At 38.1% G+C, this 16,823-nt stretch overlaps 1 protein-coding gene across 1 annotated transcript in view; it reads left to right on the top strand.

Annotated features, from left to right (window-relative positions):
- Window positions 1–16,823, top strand: part of aatkb (apoptosis-associated tyrosine kinase b) — a 72,937-nt gene that overhangs the window by 38,908 nt on the left and 17,206 nt on the right. The window contains exons 3-6 of the mRNA XM_061708373.1: window positions 5,009–5,150; window positions 14,736–14,815; window positions 14,925–15,043; window positions 16,241–16,328. Coding sequence (XP_061564357.1) covers window positions 5,009–5,150; window positions 14,736–14,815; window positions 14,925–15,043; window positions 16,241–16,328 — 429 coding nt within the window. The remainder of the gene's footprint in view (window positions 1–5,008; window positions 5,151–14,735; window positions 14,816–14,924; window positions 15,044–16,240; window positions 16,329–16,823) is intronic.

The following is a 16,823-nucleotide window of genomic DNA, read 5'->3' as shown; positions in this document are numbered from 1 at the left end:
CCGATGACCCGGGACTGCTCCTCCCTCTTCCTGTCTTCCCCCTCCTTCCCTCCATCTTCCTGTCCTCCCCCTCCTCCCTTTCTTCACTCCTTCCCTCCATCTTTAGCCGTCGGTTTGAGGCGATTGGGGTTTCCTCTCCTCTCTCATCTCACTGTTTCCTCTCTGCCATCCTGATTCCTGCCATCCCTTTATACGGGTGTGTGTGTGTGTGTGTGTGCACTTGTGGGTGTGTATTTTTGGGGACTTGTGTGTGTGTTTGTACTTGTGGGGACTTGTGTTCTTGTGGGGACTAAGTGAAAAGCTTGAGGCGATTTGTCATCTGTACCTGGAAACACTGACATAAGGTAAGATAAACGAGGGGGGGGGGGGGGTATTATTATTATTATTATTAGTAGTAGTATTTAATAGTTCCAAATATGTTAGTAATAGTAATATTTTCAGCTTCTATAATTTTTCTAGTTTTTTTTGCTCTATTTTGTTATAAAGTCTTGATTTAAGAAACGTTTTAGGCAAATTAACAGTTTCAAACAGAAAAAATTTGAGGAAAGTTTTTTTTGCGTCTGTGTGTGTTTGTGTGTGTGTGTGTGGGGGGGGGGGGGGGTAGAAGTAGTAGTATTTAATAGTACCCGATATAATAGTAATATTAATAGTCTCTAATTTGTTAACAGTTTTTTTAACAGACAAATAAACTGTTTTTTTACTTCTCTAAGTTGCTATAAAGTCCTGAATTTGTTTTTTTTTTCTCTATTTTGTTATAACGTCTTGATTTAAAGAACTTTTGAGGGAAATTAACAGTTTCAAACTGGGGGGGGTTAGAAGTAATATTTAATAATACTATTTGGTTTCAGCTTCTCTAATTTGTTTTCAGTTTTTTCTTCTCTCTTAGTTGTTGTAAAGTTGTGAATTAAGTAAACTGTAGTAGTAGTAGTATTTAATAGTACCAGATATAATAGTAATATTTGGTTTCAGCTTCTTTAATTTGTTTTTTTTTGCTCTATTTTGTTAAGTCGTGAATTAAGGAACGTTTGAGGCAAATTAACTCATTTCAAACAGAACAAATTTGAGTAAAATGTGTATTTTTTTGTATTTTTAATAATTTTCTAAAAGTGAAAGAAAACCAATAAAGTAAAGATGTAATATGTTGTACCTTTGAGTGCAAAGTGTGTACAAGTCTGAGTGTGTGTTACAGCGGAGAGTGAAACCACATGTTGGGTGTGTGTGTGTGTGTGTGTGTGTGTGTGTGTGTGTGTGTGTGTGTGTACTGTGTGTACTGAAGTGTGTACTGAAGTGTGTGTGTGCAGGATACAGGGTGCAGCTCTCTTTTTTTTATTGTATTTATTTATTTATTTATTTATTTATTTATTTATTTATTTATTTATTTATTTATTTATCTATTTATTTATTTATTTATTTATTTATTTGTATTTGTATTTTTATTTTATTTTATTTTTTTATTATTATCTGCAGCTCTCTCTGTGTGTGCGTGTGCATGTGTGCTGGTGTTTGTGTGGGTGATGCAGAGGTTTCTGCACTGCGAAAACTCAAAATCTTACCAGGAATATTTGTCTTATTTCTAGTTAAAATGTCTCATTTTTAGTCAAAAAATCTCATTATACTTAAAACAAGAGTCATTACCAGAAAAATAACTTGTTATTTGACAATTTTTTACCTGTTTCAAGTAAATTTTCACTTGAAATAAGTAGAAAAATCTGCCAGTGGAACAATATTTTTCTACTTATTTTAAGTGAAAATCTACTTGAAACAGGTGAAAGTTTTTTTTTTCAGTGATGAGTCTTGTTTTAAGTGTAATGAGATTTCTTTTACTAAAAATTAGACATTTTAACTAGAAATAAGACAAATATTCTTAAGATTTTGAGTTTTTGCAGTGTGTGTGCATGTGTGCATGTGTGCATGTGTGTGTGTGTGTGTGTGTGTGTGTGTGTGTGTGTGTGTGTGTGTGTGTGTGTGTGTGTGTGTGTGTGTGTGTGTGTGTGTGTGTGTGTGTGTGTGTGTGTGTGTGCTGGTGTGTGTGTGTGTGTGTGTGTGCATGTGTGCTGGTGTGTGTGTGTGTGTGTGTGTGTGTGTGCTGGTGTGTGTGTGGGGGATGCAGAGGTCTGTGTGTGTGTGTGTGCTGGTGTGTGCATGTGTGCTGGTGTGTGTGTGGGGGATGCAGAGGTCTGTGTGTGTGTGTGTGCATGTGTGTGTGCATGTGTGCTGGTGTGTGTGTGGGGGATGCAGAGGTCTGTGTGTGTGTGTGTGCATGTGTGTGTGCATGTGTGCTGGTGTGTGTGTGGGGGATGCAGAGGTCTGTGTGTGTGTGTGTGTGTGTGTGTGTGTGTGTGTGTGTGTGTGTGTGTGTGTGCATGTGTGCTGGTGTGTGTGTGTGGGGGATGCAGAGGTCTGTGTGTGTGTGTGTGTGTGTGTGTGTGTGTGTGTGTGTGTGTGTGTGTGTGTGTGTGTGCATGTGTGCTGGTGTGTATGGGGGATGCAGAGGTCTGTGTGTGTGTGTGTGTGCGTGTGTGTGTGTGCATGTGTGCTGGTGTGTGTGTGGGGGATGCAGAGGTGTGTGTGTGTGTGTCTGTGTGTGCGTGTGCATGTGTGCTGGTGTGTGTGTGGGGGATGCAGAGGTCTGTGTGTGTGTGTGTGCATGTGTGCTGGTGTGTGTGTGTGTGTGTGTGTGCATGTGTGCTGGTGTGTGTGTTGGGGATGCAGAGGTCTCTGTGTGTGCGTGTGCATGTGTGCTGGTGTGTGTGTGTGTGTGTGCGTGTGCATGTGTGCTGGTGTGTGTGTGGGGGATGCAGCTCTCTCTGAGTGTGTGTGTGCATGTGTGCTGGTGTGTATGGGGGATGCAGAGGTCTGAACTGGGTCACATTCTTCCAGCGGTGGGAACTTTCAGCCCCCGGCTCTGATCTGAGGGACGTTTTTATTCCGACATCCGGCCTCGTCGGAGCCTCCAGATCCCTCTTTCTCCCTCGTTTCTCCCTCGTTTCTCCCTCTTTCTCCCCATCCGGGGTGTGTTGTCGTCCTGGGTGTGTTTGAAAGGGAACTTTGTGAAGAAACCAGCTGAAACAATGACCTCAAAGTCCCAAGAAACCTTTTTACCAGGAACAGAAGGAGTCTGGAGACGTCTTAGGAGGTCTTCTTAACTGCTCAAAAGAGCTATTCACTTCATAATATTAGTACTTATATTCTTCACAAAAGAAGAATATAGTCGGGGACTTGGACAAGAAGATCTTTATGGCCGGAAATGTATGAAAATGTGCCATCAAGGATTTGTAGGTCTGGCAGACGAAGCAAAAACGGTGGTGTTTTCATGCGTTTTGGCCGTTCGTTTACACGAAAACGAAGCTCAAAGTCTCTAAAAACCATAATTTCTGAAAACTCCGGCCAAAGTGGAGATTTGTAAAAAAACTCCGTCTTCATGTTTGCTTGTAAACGGAGAGAAACGGACATTTAGGATTCAGAACGTCACATTATGAGACAGAAACGTCACCAGCGTCATGAGTGACACCTGTGGTTACAATTAGTTTGTAACCGTCAATATTTTCTTGTATTTTACCTGTTTTATATTCTAAAGTCACACTTAAAAGTAACTCCACTTCTCTGTCACTCCAAACCAAAGACTCTGGTTCATCTTGGAAGTAACTGGAAGTTACTCGTGTCATTTGTTGATGTTTTTTTCCAGGATTCTGATTGGCTAGCATGACTTTATCTTCTCGTTACACTGCCCCCTGTAGTTATTAACTCAACTCAACTTTATTTATAAATCACAACAACAAAAACAACAACAACAACCACAGCTGAAACAAGGTTGTCTTAAAGTTAAGAAAAAAGTCAAGAACAAATTTGAGAACATTTATTTCAAGAATACCATTTATTCTTAAGTTTTTTCTTAAGAAGAAACTTAAGAAGAAAGTTGAGAAAATACTTAAGAACTTTTTTGGAGAAAACGACTTCTTCTCTTTTTTCTTCTTAAGACTGAACTTAAGAAAAAAATGACACTTAAGAAGATTTTTTTTCTTAAGAATGTTTTGTGAATCCGGCCCCAGGAACTTTGCAGGACCAGATTCAGGAACCGACTACGTCACGGTTATTGGAACCAACCGAAACTGTGCAGGCGCTAAAACGTCACCAGGACATTCTGGAAGCTTCTTCACTGATTTAACCGTGCAATCAAAAGTGCACGTGACTCTAAACAGACCTACTTCCACCCTGCAAGATAAACTTCATAGCCCTTCGTTTTCCTCATTAAAGAGTGATTTTTTTGTTTGATAACTTATATCCTAGCTTAGATTCATTGCCCTTTGTTTATTAGATTCATAGTTCTTTGTTTATTTCCTTGTTAAAGAGTGATTTTTTTTGTTTGTTAACCTATATCCTAGCTTAGATTCATTTTTCTTGGTTTTTTCCTCGATTAAGAGTTTTTTTTTGTTTATAAATGTTCTACCTTAGCTTAGACTCATAGCCCTTTGTTTATTCCTTGTTAAAGAGTTATTTTATGTTTGTTAACTTACATCCTAGCTTAGATTCATAGCCTTTTGTTTATTAGATTCATAGTTCTTTGTTTATTTCCTCGTTCAAGAGTAATTTTTTTTGTTTGTTAACTTATATCCTAACTTAGATTCGTAGTTCTTGGTTTTTTCCTCTTTAAGAGTGATTTGTGTTTGTAGCCAAATTATTTTATATAGGCCGGTTTTTCCTCCATACAGAGCGTTTCGTGTTTATTTGTTTCTTTTATTAGAGTTATTTTCCCTCCTCTTGGAGTGTTTATTGTTCTCTCTATAGTGAGAGTTTAGTGTCTAGTTTTGTTTATAACCATTAGGTTGTCACTCGGTCTCCGGTGAATTCAATAAAAGCTTTTTCGTTATCTAATATCTCTGCATCTGAGGATCCCGGTTTTACAATCTGCCCATTTGAAGCCGCTGGCCTGCTAACCTGCTAGCCTGCTAACCTGCTAAGCTGCTAACATGCTAACCTGCTAACCTGCTAATGTCCTGTTGTGTTTCAGGAGTTCCAGAATGTCTACGGGGATGACTACAGCGCAGACGTGTCCACGTTGGCGTCGCCGGCGTCGCAGGACAGTCCTGACGTTTACGTCCTGCCGCTCACGCAGGTGTCGCTGCCGACAACCAATCAGCCGGCCCGCTCAGGTGAGTTAGCCCCGCCCACGCTGCAGGTTAGCCCCTAAACGCTGTCTTAAATCGACAATATTGTCAAAATTATAAGGACAATATGCATAATCTTGGTCTCCATGGATAGCTAAGACCTCCCAGCATGCATTTCCAGTGTCAGAAAAATTGTGAATGTTCACATGCCTGAGCTAACTGTGATAAACCAAAAGAAAAAAAAAAATAAATTTTTATTCTCGTCTAATTTCTTTTTAGTTTGTGTATCAGGGCCATGCAGGTGAAAAAATGTTTGAGACGGGAAGATTTTTTTTTATTGTGAACTTCGATAAAAAAGTCGAAATGTCGAGATTCAAATGTTGAAATACAATTTCAAAAATAAAGTCGAAATTTTGTGAATAAAGTCGAAATTTCGCCTTTTTTCTCAAGATTTCAATTTTATTCACAAAATTTTGAAATCAAATTTCAATTAATGTAATAATGAAAAAACAAAACAAATTACGCAATTTAAAAAAAAACACTTTCCAATAAACTTAATTTTAAAACACAAATAAACAAAAAACTAAACCAAAACTACAACAAAGTTATAAAATAACACCAAATAGCTGTCGTCAAACACAGATAGTCGTATTCTTTTTTGATTCAAAGATAAAAAATATAACAATGGTGCTAAAAAGAGAGAGAGACAAAAAAAGGGAAACCCACCTAACTTAACAATTATCATAATATTTCTTCATCAAACTGGCTTTTATTTTTCTTTTAAATGTAATGTTTGATTTGCATTCTTTGGCTTCTGTATCCAGATTGTTCCATAAACTGAAACCTTTTACAGAAACACAACGTTCCATATATTTCGTCCTGAATTTAGTGTTTTTTTAAGATCTCTGTTCCTTTTAAGTTATACTTATTTCATTCTTTGGCTTCTGTAAATCAAGATTGTTCCATTTTTAAGTTGTTATGAATCAAAACGTACTTGATCCTGCAGAGAGAAGTCAGTATGAAGAATGTTTTCGTGTATTTATCCCTGCGCTGTAACTAAAGAGAGTGAGATGGATCTGGGAGAGATCTGGGAGAGATCTGGGAGAGATCCGCCCTCGTCCTGGGCCTCCCTTCAGGTCCCTGCAGGATCAAACATCTGCCGCTTGCATAAAGGCACGCGGGCAGCCGGCCCACGCTGCTGCTGCTGGAATGTCCGGCATGCGGGAGCAGCAGAACCGGGTCAGAATCCTCCACTGCTGAACGCTAGCACGGCTCAGACATACACAAAATTAATCTGCAAGAATATAGATCTTTACTTATTTCTCTGCAGCTTTTTTGATTTCTAGAAATAGTGCAGTCGCCACACATATCTGATCTCAGCTGATTGATGGAAACATTTCTAGTGAGTTCAACATCATCATCCACTTCTCTGTGTTATTGACAAGCTCATATGGAAACTAGCTGAACCAGGATGATGTTCTACAATCACACAGGATCAGGACATTACTAGGTTTCTGTTTGGTCTGGAACTGAACTAGTCCAGGTCTTGACTTGCAGTGCGTCCGAAATGCCACACTAAACAGTATATACTCAATAAGCACACTTTTGAGTAAATATCAGTAGTGTGCATTAACAGAGACGTTCAATAAACTCTACAGCCCACTACGGTTCGGTTTCCTGTATCTGTGTCACGTGACTGCCCCGCCCCTTTAGGAGACAGGAAGTAGGTCCTGAGTCTATTGAGTCCTATGGGAAAAGTGAACGTGAGCACAGATTATTACCAATTCCTTCGCCCCATAGTAACCTAAGTAAATATGGGACCCATTTTTCAAAAGCCACAAACCTTCTGAACATTCTGACACCAAAATGGCAATTTTCAGACCGACAGATTAGGAGAAAATGAACTTTGTTTGAGACCTGTCTCTGTCTGAGCAACACACTCTCGCCAGATTTGGCTCTCATCCGATAAAATGAAGTTTAAAACTAAAATAAAACTTGCTTCTTTGCTTAAAAATACTGTTATTTTTATTATTTAAGTCTTTTTGGAAGAAAGTTGTACTGTATCTAGTGTTTTATGTTCCAAAACGATGTGGGGAGAGGGGCGGCCACGCCCACTTAGGAGACCGGAAGTGAGGTCAGAGGGGCGACCACGCCCACTTAGGAGACCGGAAGTGAGGTCAGAGGGGCGACCACGCCCACTTAGGAGACCGGAAGTGTAAACCATTCCATACCATTGGCAGTAACGGTAATGCGCTATCTTCTGTATAGAGGATCTTTGGCATTAATTGGGACTAACTACTCAGAGCCACGCGGCAAGTCCTGCCGTTGGGAAGGGGAGTTGTTACCATGGTTACTCCATGTTACTCCTGTCACAGCAGCGTTGTGCTTGCCTTTGAACAGTAATAGTATTTCACTAACAGACGAAAGTATCGCCCCTTAAATTGATTAGATACGGTAGTTGTGTTTCCTTGCCCCTTAACTTAACTTAATGTTATGCCATAAAACGATAACAATAATTGTGGGAAGTTTCTGCTCAGCTAGTGTCCATCAATCCATACTAATAAATTTCTCCAGAATGAGTATGGATAGTACATACTATTGAGTACGTACTAATGTTTCGGACGCACTAAAAAATCTCACTGTTTTTGCTACTCATTGGGCGGGAAGGATGGAATTTCAGATGCAAATTTGATCTGTCTTGGTCTCAGTCTAGAGCTGAACTTGACTCGGTCTTGACTTGGTCTTGGTCTTGACTCGGTCTTGACTTGGTCTTGGTCTTGATACTCTCTGGTCTTGGGAGTGTCTTTGTCTTGGTTCAGGTGGTTCTTGACTGCAAGTCTAAAATATAACTAGGTTTCTTTTTGGTTTCCATCTTGAACTGAACTAGTCTTGGTCTGTCTTGGTCTTGACTTGGTCTTGGTCTCAGTCTTGAGCTGGACTAGTCTTGGGAGTATCTTGGTCTTGTCTTGGTCTTGATACTCTCTGATCTCGATCTTGAGCTGAACTAGTCTTGGTCTTGGACTTGATCTTGATTTGGTTGGTCCTGGTCTCAGTCTTGAGCTTGTTGAAGAATATTATCAAAACCAGTTCAGAAGTCCGCTGTGGTGTAGTGAGTTTTATTCAGTAAGTCGGCGGTGAGCAGACCTACATAGATCAGGTCTGGGTTGGTGTGCTGACCCAGAGTGGTTGAAATCATGACTTTTATACAGTAAGTTCAAAGCACAAAAGGCAGGAATAAACAAGCCAAGTGAGAGACAAAAACAATTTACAGTCGGATGTGATCTGTGGCCAAATGCCGTTATCGGGCATTTGGCATGACTGTCACCTAAGTTGTAAATTACCCCATAGGGTGTTCTCGAGATTCAAGTCTGTGGCTAAATGAGTTGGTATTAACATATCAGTCAATCAGGAACTTTGTCATATGGTAGTACTGTGGTTCAAGTCTGTGTTGAGACCAGTTCAAAGGTGTGGCCCCTGCAGGGGGTAGGAAGCTGGAGTTTCACGTCAGCCACGGTGTCACAATGCCTCATCAAACTGAACTAGTCTTGGGCCCCGTTTACATGGAGCAAAACGGAGGCGTTTTCATGCGTTTTGGCCGTTCGTTTACACGAAAACGGAGCTCAAAGTCACCAAAAACCATAATTTCTGAAAACTCCGGCCAAAGTGGAGATTTTCAAAAACTCTGTTTGCGTCTAAACAGAGGAAAACGGACATTTAGGCTTCAGAACGTCACATTATGCAACAGAAACGTCACCAGCGTCATGTGTGACACCTGTGTTTACAATTAGTTTGTAACCGTCAATATTTTCTTGTATTTTACCTGTTTTATATTCTAAAGTCACACTTAAAAGTAACTCCACTTCTCTGTCACTCCAAACGAAAGACTCTCGTTCCGTCTTGGAAGTAAAGCCTGAATTTTGGTCCCGCGTTAAATCGACGCAGAGCTACGCCGTACGGTGTGCGTCGCCGCGTACCCTACACCGTAGCTCTGCGTTGGTGTAACGCGGAACCATAAATCAGCCTTAACTGGAAGTTACACGTGTCATTTGTTGATGTTTTTTCCAGGATTCTGATTGGCTGGCATGACGTTAACAGCGTTTTTATGCGGATTCGTGTAAACGAAGAGATTTTGAAAACGATCTCGTGTAAACGATGGAATTTTTCAAAACGTAGAGGGGGAAATATCCGTTTTTGTAAATACCCGGCTATGTGTAAACGGGGTCTAAAATGTCCCCACCCTGAAACGACGTGGGAAAACCAGAGCAATGAAATAAAAAGGTTTCACAGGAATGAAACCGAGTCGTTGTGATGGTTTCTCTCGAAGCAGCGCGACGCCCCTGTAACGACCCCTGAGGGCTATTAGCTAGCATTCCCGTCTCCCCCGTCATCCCGTCTCCGGGCCGCGGCCCCTGACGGACTAGGGGACTGGGTGGAGTTCTTTACGAGTCCAGTTCCCGGGACCAGCCCTGATCCAGCTGGTTCCTGAAAAACACTCCCAACGTGTTGGATTTCCAGCATTTGTAATCGATTAACTCGTCATAGATGGACAAATATCCCGAGTGATCTCAAATAACTGTCCGAGGAAAACAGCGCCTGGATGGGATGATGACAGAAAATACAGAAAAATACAGAAAAAATGGGAAAAAAGAGAAAATAAGTATCACTTAAAAGGAACTGAGAAAAAAAATGTATTCAGGTCAAAATTAATGCAACGTTGTGTTTCTGTAAAAGGAATCAGTTTATGGAACAATCTGGATACAGAAGCCAAAGAATGCAAATCAAACATTACATTTAAAAGAATAATAAAAGCCAGTTTGAAGAAGAAATATCATGATAATTGTTAAGTCAGGTGGGTTTTATTTTTTCTCTCTCTCTTTTTAGCACCAAGAATACGACTATCTGTGTTTGACGACAGCTATTTTGTGTTATTTTATAAATTTGTTCTAGTTTTTTTTTTTGTTATTTTGTTTTTTTTATTACGTTTATTGGAAAGTGTTTTTTTTAAATTGCGTAATTGGTTTTTGTTTGTTTTTTATTATTACATTAATTGAAATGTGATTTCTTAGGAAAAAGGGACAGATAAAATAAGCTTAATCTTCTTTCTGTTCCATTTCATTCAAGGAAAGAGATTTGTTGTAATTATATTGAACTGTTTTGTTTTTCTTTTAATGAATGAAATAAAGAATAAAAATGAGAATGACTCATCAATCATCTAACGAGGGATTTCATTTCTCTGACGAAGAAAAGAAATCTCCCCCCAGACGAACGTATTATTTCCTTCCTGACTCATTTAGAAACATCTCTCCATATTAAAATATTCAGGCTTGTTTTAGAAGAGTGAGATGTTTCCTTTTTTTTGTCTGCATAAATATTAATGGTTAATACCATGTCGGTAAAAACCTGAGGCATATATATGCATTTTTAATATATAATATATAGCTATATTTTAATATATCATATATTTATTTTATTTATATATATGTATTCTTTTTTTAATTTTTTTATTTCTAATTTATATTCTTTTATTTACTTATTTATGTATTGCTTTTGCTTTATGCCTTTTTAATATATAATATATACCATATATATTTATTTTATTTATAAATATATATTTTTTTATATATCTTTTATTATTTTAATTTGTTTAATTTGTTTTTATTTATTTATTTTTGTCTGCATATATATTAATGGTTAATACCATGTTGGTAAAAACCTGAGGCATATATATATATATATATATATATATATATATATATATATATATATATATATATATTTATATATATATATATATATATATATATATATATATATATATATATATATATATATATATATATATATATATATATATGCCTATATAATATATACAATATATGTTTGAATATATCATATACATTTATTTTATTTATATATGTATGTATAATAGTTTTGAAATATTCTTTATTATTTTTATTTATTATATTTTATTTCTTTCTTTCTTTCTGCATATATATATTAATGGTTGATAAAAACCTGATATATATATATATATGCATTTTTTATATATTTATTATTTTAGTGTATTCCCATTTGTGTCAGAAGGCTACGATAACTGTTAAAGTTCCTTCTGCATTAACATGTATTTTTATTATTAAGGTGGAATCTTGTGATTCGCACATTTCTCTAAATTTCCTCTACTTTTACATCTTTTATTGACGGATAGCTGACCCCGTTTTCGTTTGTTCTCAGTTGTTTAATTCATGTGCGTCATGTGAAATGCAAGAGTACAGCCCGACCTCCTTCTTTTATTTAGTTACAGATTAAATATTTAGATGATTATGACTAGAAGCCGTTTCACTTCTGCTCTTTTGAGACGTTGGAAACAATTGACTTCAAATGAACTTTGATCTCTATGATTACAGACCCGGAAAGTTGTTCTATTGGATGGATGGATGGATGGATGGATGGATAGATAGTGGCTGTTATAGTTTCATAGGAGCCCAATGATGCTCCTCTAGTTTAAGGCTCACAGTGACCGGTAACAACAATATAGTATGGGTATATTATACATTTCCTGAATCCTTATGGTCCTGTGAGTATTCCAGTTTTTGTATTTTGTGTCTCTGTTGTTCCTAGGTGACACAGGGATAAAAGATAGTATATCATTTAGGCGGAAATTGTGTAAAGATGTGTGTTGTTTATAGTTTAAAGAGCTGCAGTGACCTCTATGTTGGTCAGAAAGATTCACATCTTAGCTTGAATGAATGCTTAAAAGTCCCCCTTTAAAATGATACCAAAGACAATATTGTGAAACATTGACAGATATCCTGTACATGAGTCTAAACCAGGATATGCAGCAGCATCTAAAATGTAATTTTCTGAAGGCGGTGGGTAACTTGATGAGCTGATAACTATGATACAGCTGCCACTCAGGAAGGTTATCGTACAAAAATATCATCTACAGACATGGATCTTTTCAAAAATTTGCAAAGTTTGGTCACCTTGAGTGGTACTGACAAGTGAAATTTTGGTTCCTGGCCCATGGACTATGCCTTGCCTCTGCTCTACCAAGGCACTGTCGGGTCATGTTGGGGTGTGATTCGATCACAAAAATACTCATCATGACTCAAGGTAATACCCATCTGAATACCAAGATGTGGGTTTTCTTTGCAGAACATTGTGGATATTTGCCTTTACAGAAAACAGTGATGCAGCACAAAAGCCATTAGTTGCTATTGTCCCCACCGAACGGTGCTTATCCCTCGTCCACCGACCGGTCCGAACCGGTGCCACGCTGCCCGGAGTAGCCGGACAATGGCGGCCATTCTGCTCGTGGGAGTAAGCAATGACACGCTGGGCGGAGAGCGTGGCATCATTGTGGGGGGGGCGGTGGAACCACAGAGACCTTTGTTTGCCTTCCAGTCACAGAAGAAAGCAAGGCATGGATGATTAAGGAGCAGGAGGGGATGTTTCTGTTCTGCTTTCTGTTTCCTTCGGCTTAAGTTGGACCTGACAGAACAGGCAATTTCTGCAGAGCTGGTTATCAGACGATGCTGAGCAGCAATGCATCATGGGAGTCGGAGGACCGGCGGGCAAACTGGTGCAACTGATTGTAGAATAGCTCAAAGATGCAGTCTGGTATCTTTACTTATGGTAAACAAACTACGTTGGTGCTTTAAATTGGTGGATATCACCTGAAAGGCCTGTGGATGGATTAATCAATCGACCCGGATGTGGTACGTTATCACTTTTACTAGGGCTGTGTTGAAAAAATCGATTTTCCGATTCTAAATCAATTCTCATATTAATTCCTAAAAATCGATTCATATGTCTAAAGATCGATTTCTTTTAAAAAAATTTTCATTATTACATTACAACTTTTGGTACTTTTTAGTTTATGCCCAAAAAAGGAATGTTTTGTTGGACACGAGAATAACTGGTGCCATGTTTTTGCCTTTAAATATGTTTAAAGGTATGAAAACATTAAAGTTTTCAGTTATAATTGCATAAATTGTCTATATTTCTTTGCTTTATATACATTATTGGGGTTACATTTGCATAAAATGCTAAAATCCAAATTCTCAAAAATTTTAAACCGAAATAGCCTGAAAATGGAAAAAATTAAAATGGAATGTGGGGGGAAAAAAAAGAAAAAAAAAAGATAATTCTGCCCCACGATGTTTCTGTTTCAGTTCTATCAGCATTCTGGGAGCTGATTGGTCCTTACAGCATCATTAGCTGCAATACTTGCTGTTGAATCTCAATATAATACTAGTAGTAATATGTTGCAGAACTACAGTCATATCATTCATGCAACAGCTCAAAAAACAGTTTTAATAACACTAACCCAAATCAATATCGGAATCGGATCAAATCAAATCTTAATAATCAATCCTGAATCTTAAGAATCGGAATCAAATCGATTCTTGACATTTGAATGGATCCCCAGCCCTAACTTTTACAGATGTTATATCGATTGTATCGGCTCGCAGATTCCTTGAACTGGATTAAGCCGGTAAGGATGATGGATGGATGAATGGGTATAATAATACCTCTCATCAGTATTGTAGTCACTTTTGTGATAGTTTTATGTAAAAACAAAGGTTTTTTTGGAGGTTTGAAACAGTTGATATTTTACAGTTTTGACAGTTTCACTCAGTAAAACTGAAGTAACTGATACATCTTTTGGTCTTTTTTGTGGAATTGCTGCTTTGTGCATCGGCCAACTTACCACTGGGAACAGAAACAACTTCTGACCACGAAATTACAGCTAAAAGAAGAAAAAAAAGCACAATTTTGGCTTTTATCACAAATATAGTTGATAATGTTTCTTAATTTTATGCCAACTGTTTTCCACTTTTCAGTATGAGACTGGCTTTTGAAGCCAAGTATTATTTTAACTTAGGGTTGTCCAGTTCAGTCCTGCCTGTTTTTGTCTCGGGTTACTTTTGTTGTTTTTTACTTGTTTGTTTTGGTTGTTTGTTGCGTGTGACCTGGCTACTCTTTTATTTTGAAAGTCTGTGTCACTGAGCGTTTAGCTCTCTATTTGACTTGCTGGTGACTTGTTGGTGTAATGTGACACAATACAGTTCCTAAAAACAAGTCACGACTCGCATTAAAACAAGGCACACAGATCCCAGTGCAGCATGGATATCTATCTATGACAGGGTTTGTCAACCGGTGGTCCGCGGCCCTCTGGTGGTCCGTGGCGGTATTGCAGGTGGTCCGTGAAATTGTAAATGGAAAAAATAATAATTAAAAAAAAATATATTTATTCTTTAAACTCAATTCATTTATTTTCCATTTACTATTCATTTTTGTGAATAATTTACCCATCCAAAAAATGTCAAATGAGTGAGAGTGAACTTTGTAATATTATAAGCGTCTTGGCTTCCTATTGTTAATTTTTCATTGACTGTCTTTTTTTTGTTTTTTTTTATAGTAAAAGGTGCAAATAAAAATAGACACTGATGCAAATAAATATCCCATATAAGCCCATATTCTTATTTAAAAGCAAGGTGCAAAATAAAACAAACATCCCCAAAAGCAGTTGGTCCCCGAGTTGCTTCTTGGTTATAATGGTGGGACTGGGACCAAACCAACTGATCAAACCTCTGATCTATGAGATGTTTTTTCTCTCTCTTGCAGTTCCGATCCTCACGTCTGCAGATCTGGGCCGCCACAGTCTCTGCTACCTGAAAGAGATCGGAACCGGCTGGTTTGGAAAGGTAAGCGCGACGTTACACGCTAGCTGCACTAGGAAACACTAACTTAATCCATTTAAAGCGAGAAGCACAAACATTCTTTAGATAATACAACGTTATTTTCTCGTTTCAGGTTGTTCTGGGGAAGATAAACTCGGAGCTAAATCCCACCCAGGTGGTGGTGAAGGAGCTCAGAACCAACGCTGGTGTTCGAGACCAGATCCTCTTCCTGGATGAAGCTCAACCTTTCCGGTAAACTTTACCATCATTTCTGCGTCCGGTTTTAGTTCTTTATACCAGGGATAGATTCAAATGTCAAGAATCTATTCTGATTCTTAAGATTCAGAATCAATTATCACGATTTGATTCGATCCGATTTGATTCCAATATTGATTTGGGTTAGTGTTATTAAAACAGTTTTTTCAGCTGTTGCATGAATGATATGACTGTAGTTCTGCAACATATTAATACTAGTATTATATTGAGATTAAACAGCAAGTATTGCAGCTAATGATGCTGTAAGGACCAATCAGCTCCCAGAATGCTGATAGAACTGAAACAGAAACATCGTGTAGAATTATCAAACAGATCCAGGAGGAAACAGAGACGGAGGAAATCGGTTTTATTTTTTCCCACATTCCGTTTAAATTTTTTCCATTTTCTGTCTATTTCGGTTTTTAATTTTTGAGAATTTGGTTTTTAGCATTTTATGCAAATGTAACCGCAAGACAGTATATAAAGCAATGAAATATAGACAATTTATGCAATTATAACTGAAAACTTTAATGTTTTCATACCTTTAAACATATTTAAAGGCAAAAACATGGTGCAACAAAAAAATACCAAAAGTTGTAATGTAATGATGAAGAAAAAAAAAGATCTTAAAAAAAGACATATCAATCGATTTTTAGGAATCGGAATCGGAAAATAGATTTTTTTCAACACAGATCTACTTTATACCATGTATTTAGTTCTATACTGTATGAAAAGAAAAAAGAAACAGAGCAGGATATGGAAGAGTATCAGGGCCAGGCAGAGGAATTTTTTTTTTTTTTTATTGTGCACTTTGAGAAAAAAGTCAAAATGTCGAAATGTTGAAATACAATTTCAAGAATAAAGTCGAAATTTCGTGAATAAGTCAAAATTTTGCCTTTTTACTCAACATTTCGACTTTTTTTTCGACATTTCAACTTTGTTCTCGACATTTCCACTTTTTTCTCGACATTTCCACTTTTTTCTCGAAGTGCATAATGAAAAAAAAATCTTCCTCCTCTAAAATATTTATTTATTTTTCTCCTGCCTGGCCCTAATATTCTTCCATAGCAGGATATATTGTGTTTCAAGTTTTTAAGACCTTTGCACCTACAAAATCCCAGATGAATAAAAACTGTTGCCTCAGTTTTAATTTTGTCTAAGACGTCGTCGTCTCCCTCTTCCTCCTCCGTCCAGCACCCTGCAGCACCCGGCGCTGCTGCAATGTCTGGCCCAGATCACGGAGACGACGCCGTACCTGCTGGTCATGGAGTTCTGTCCTCTGGTAGGTACTGATGCATGATGGGATATGTGGAGTTCTGTCCTCTGGTAGGTACTGATGCATGATGGGATACACGGAGTTCTATCCTCTGGTAGGTACTGATGCATGATGGGATACATGGAGTTCTGTCCACTGGTAGGTACTGATGCATGATGGGATACATGGAGTTCTGTCCTCTGGTAGGTCCTGATGCATGATGGGATACATGGAGTTCTGTCCTCTGGTAGGTACTGATGCATGATGGGATACATGGAGTTCTGTCCTCTGGTAGGTACTGATGCATGATGGGATACATGGAGTTCTGTCCTCTGGTAGGTACTGATGCATGATGGGATACATGGAGTTCTGTCCTCTGGTAGGTACTGATGCATGATGGGATACATGGAGTTCTGTCCTCTGGTAGGTCCTGATGCATGATGGGATACATGAATCACAACAGCTAGCGGAGATTTGTCCCCATTAAATACTCTTGAATACGTGTTTGTGTGAGTGTGTGTG

This window comes from Cololabis saira, chromosome 19, assembly GCF_033807715.1.
Source record: "Cololabis saira isolate AMF1-May2022 chromosome 19, fColSai1.1, whole genome shotgun sequence".
In the NCBI taxonomy this organism is placed as follows: domain Eukaryota; kingdom Metazoa; phylum Chordata; class Actinopteri; order Beloniformes; family Belonidae; genus Cololabis; species Cololabis saira.
Note: the sequence above shows the minus strand (reverse complement) of the source record. Positions and strands in the feature narration are given on the sequence as shown.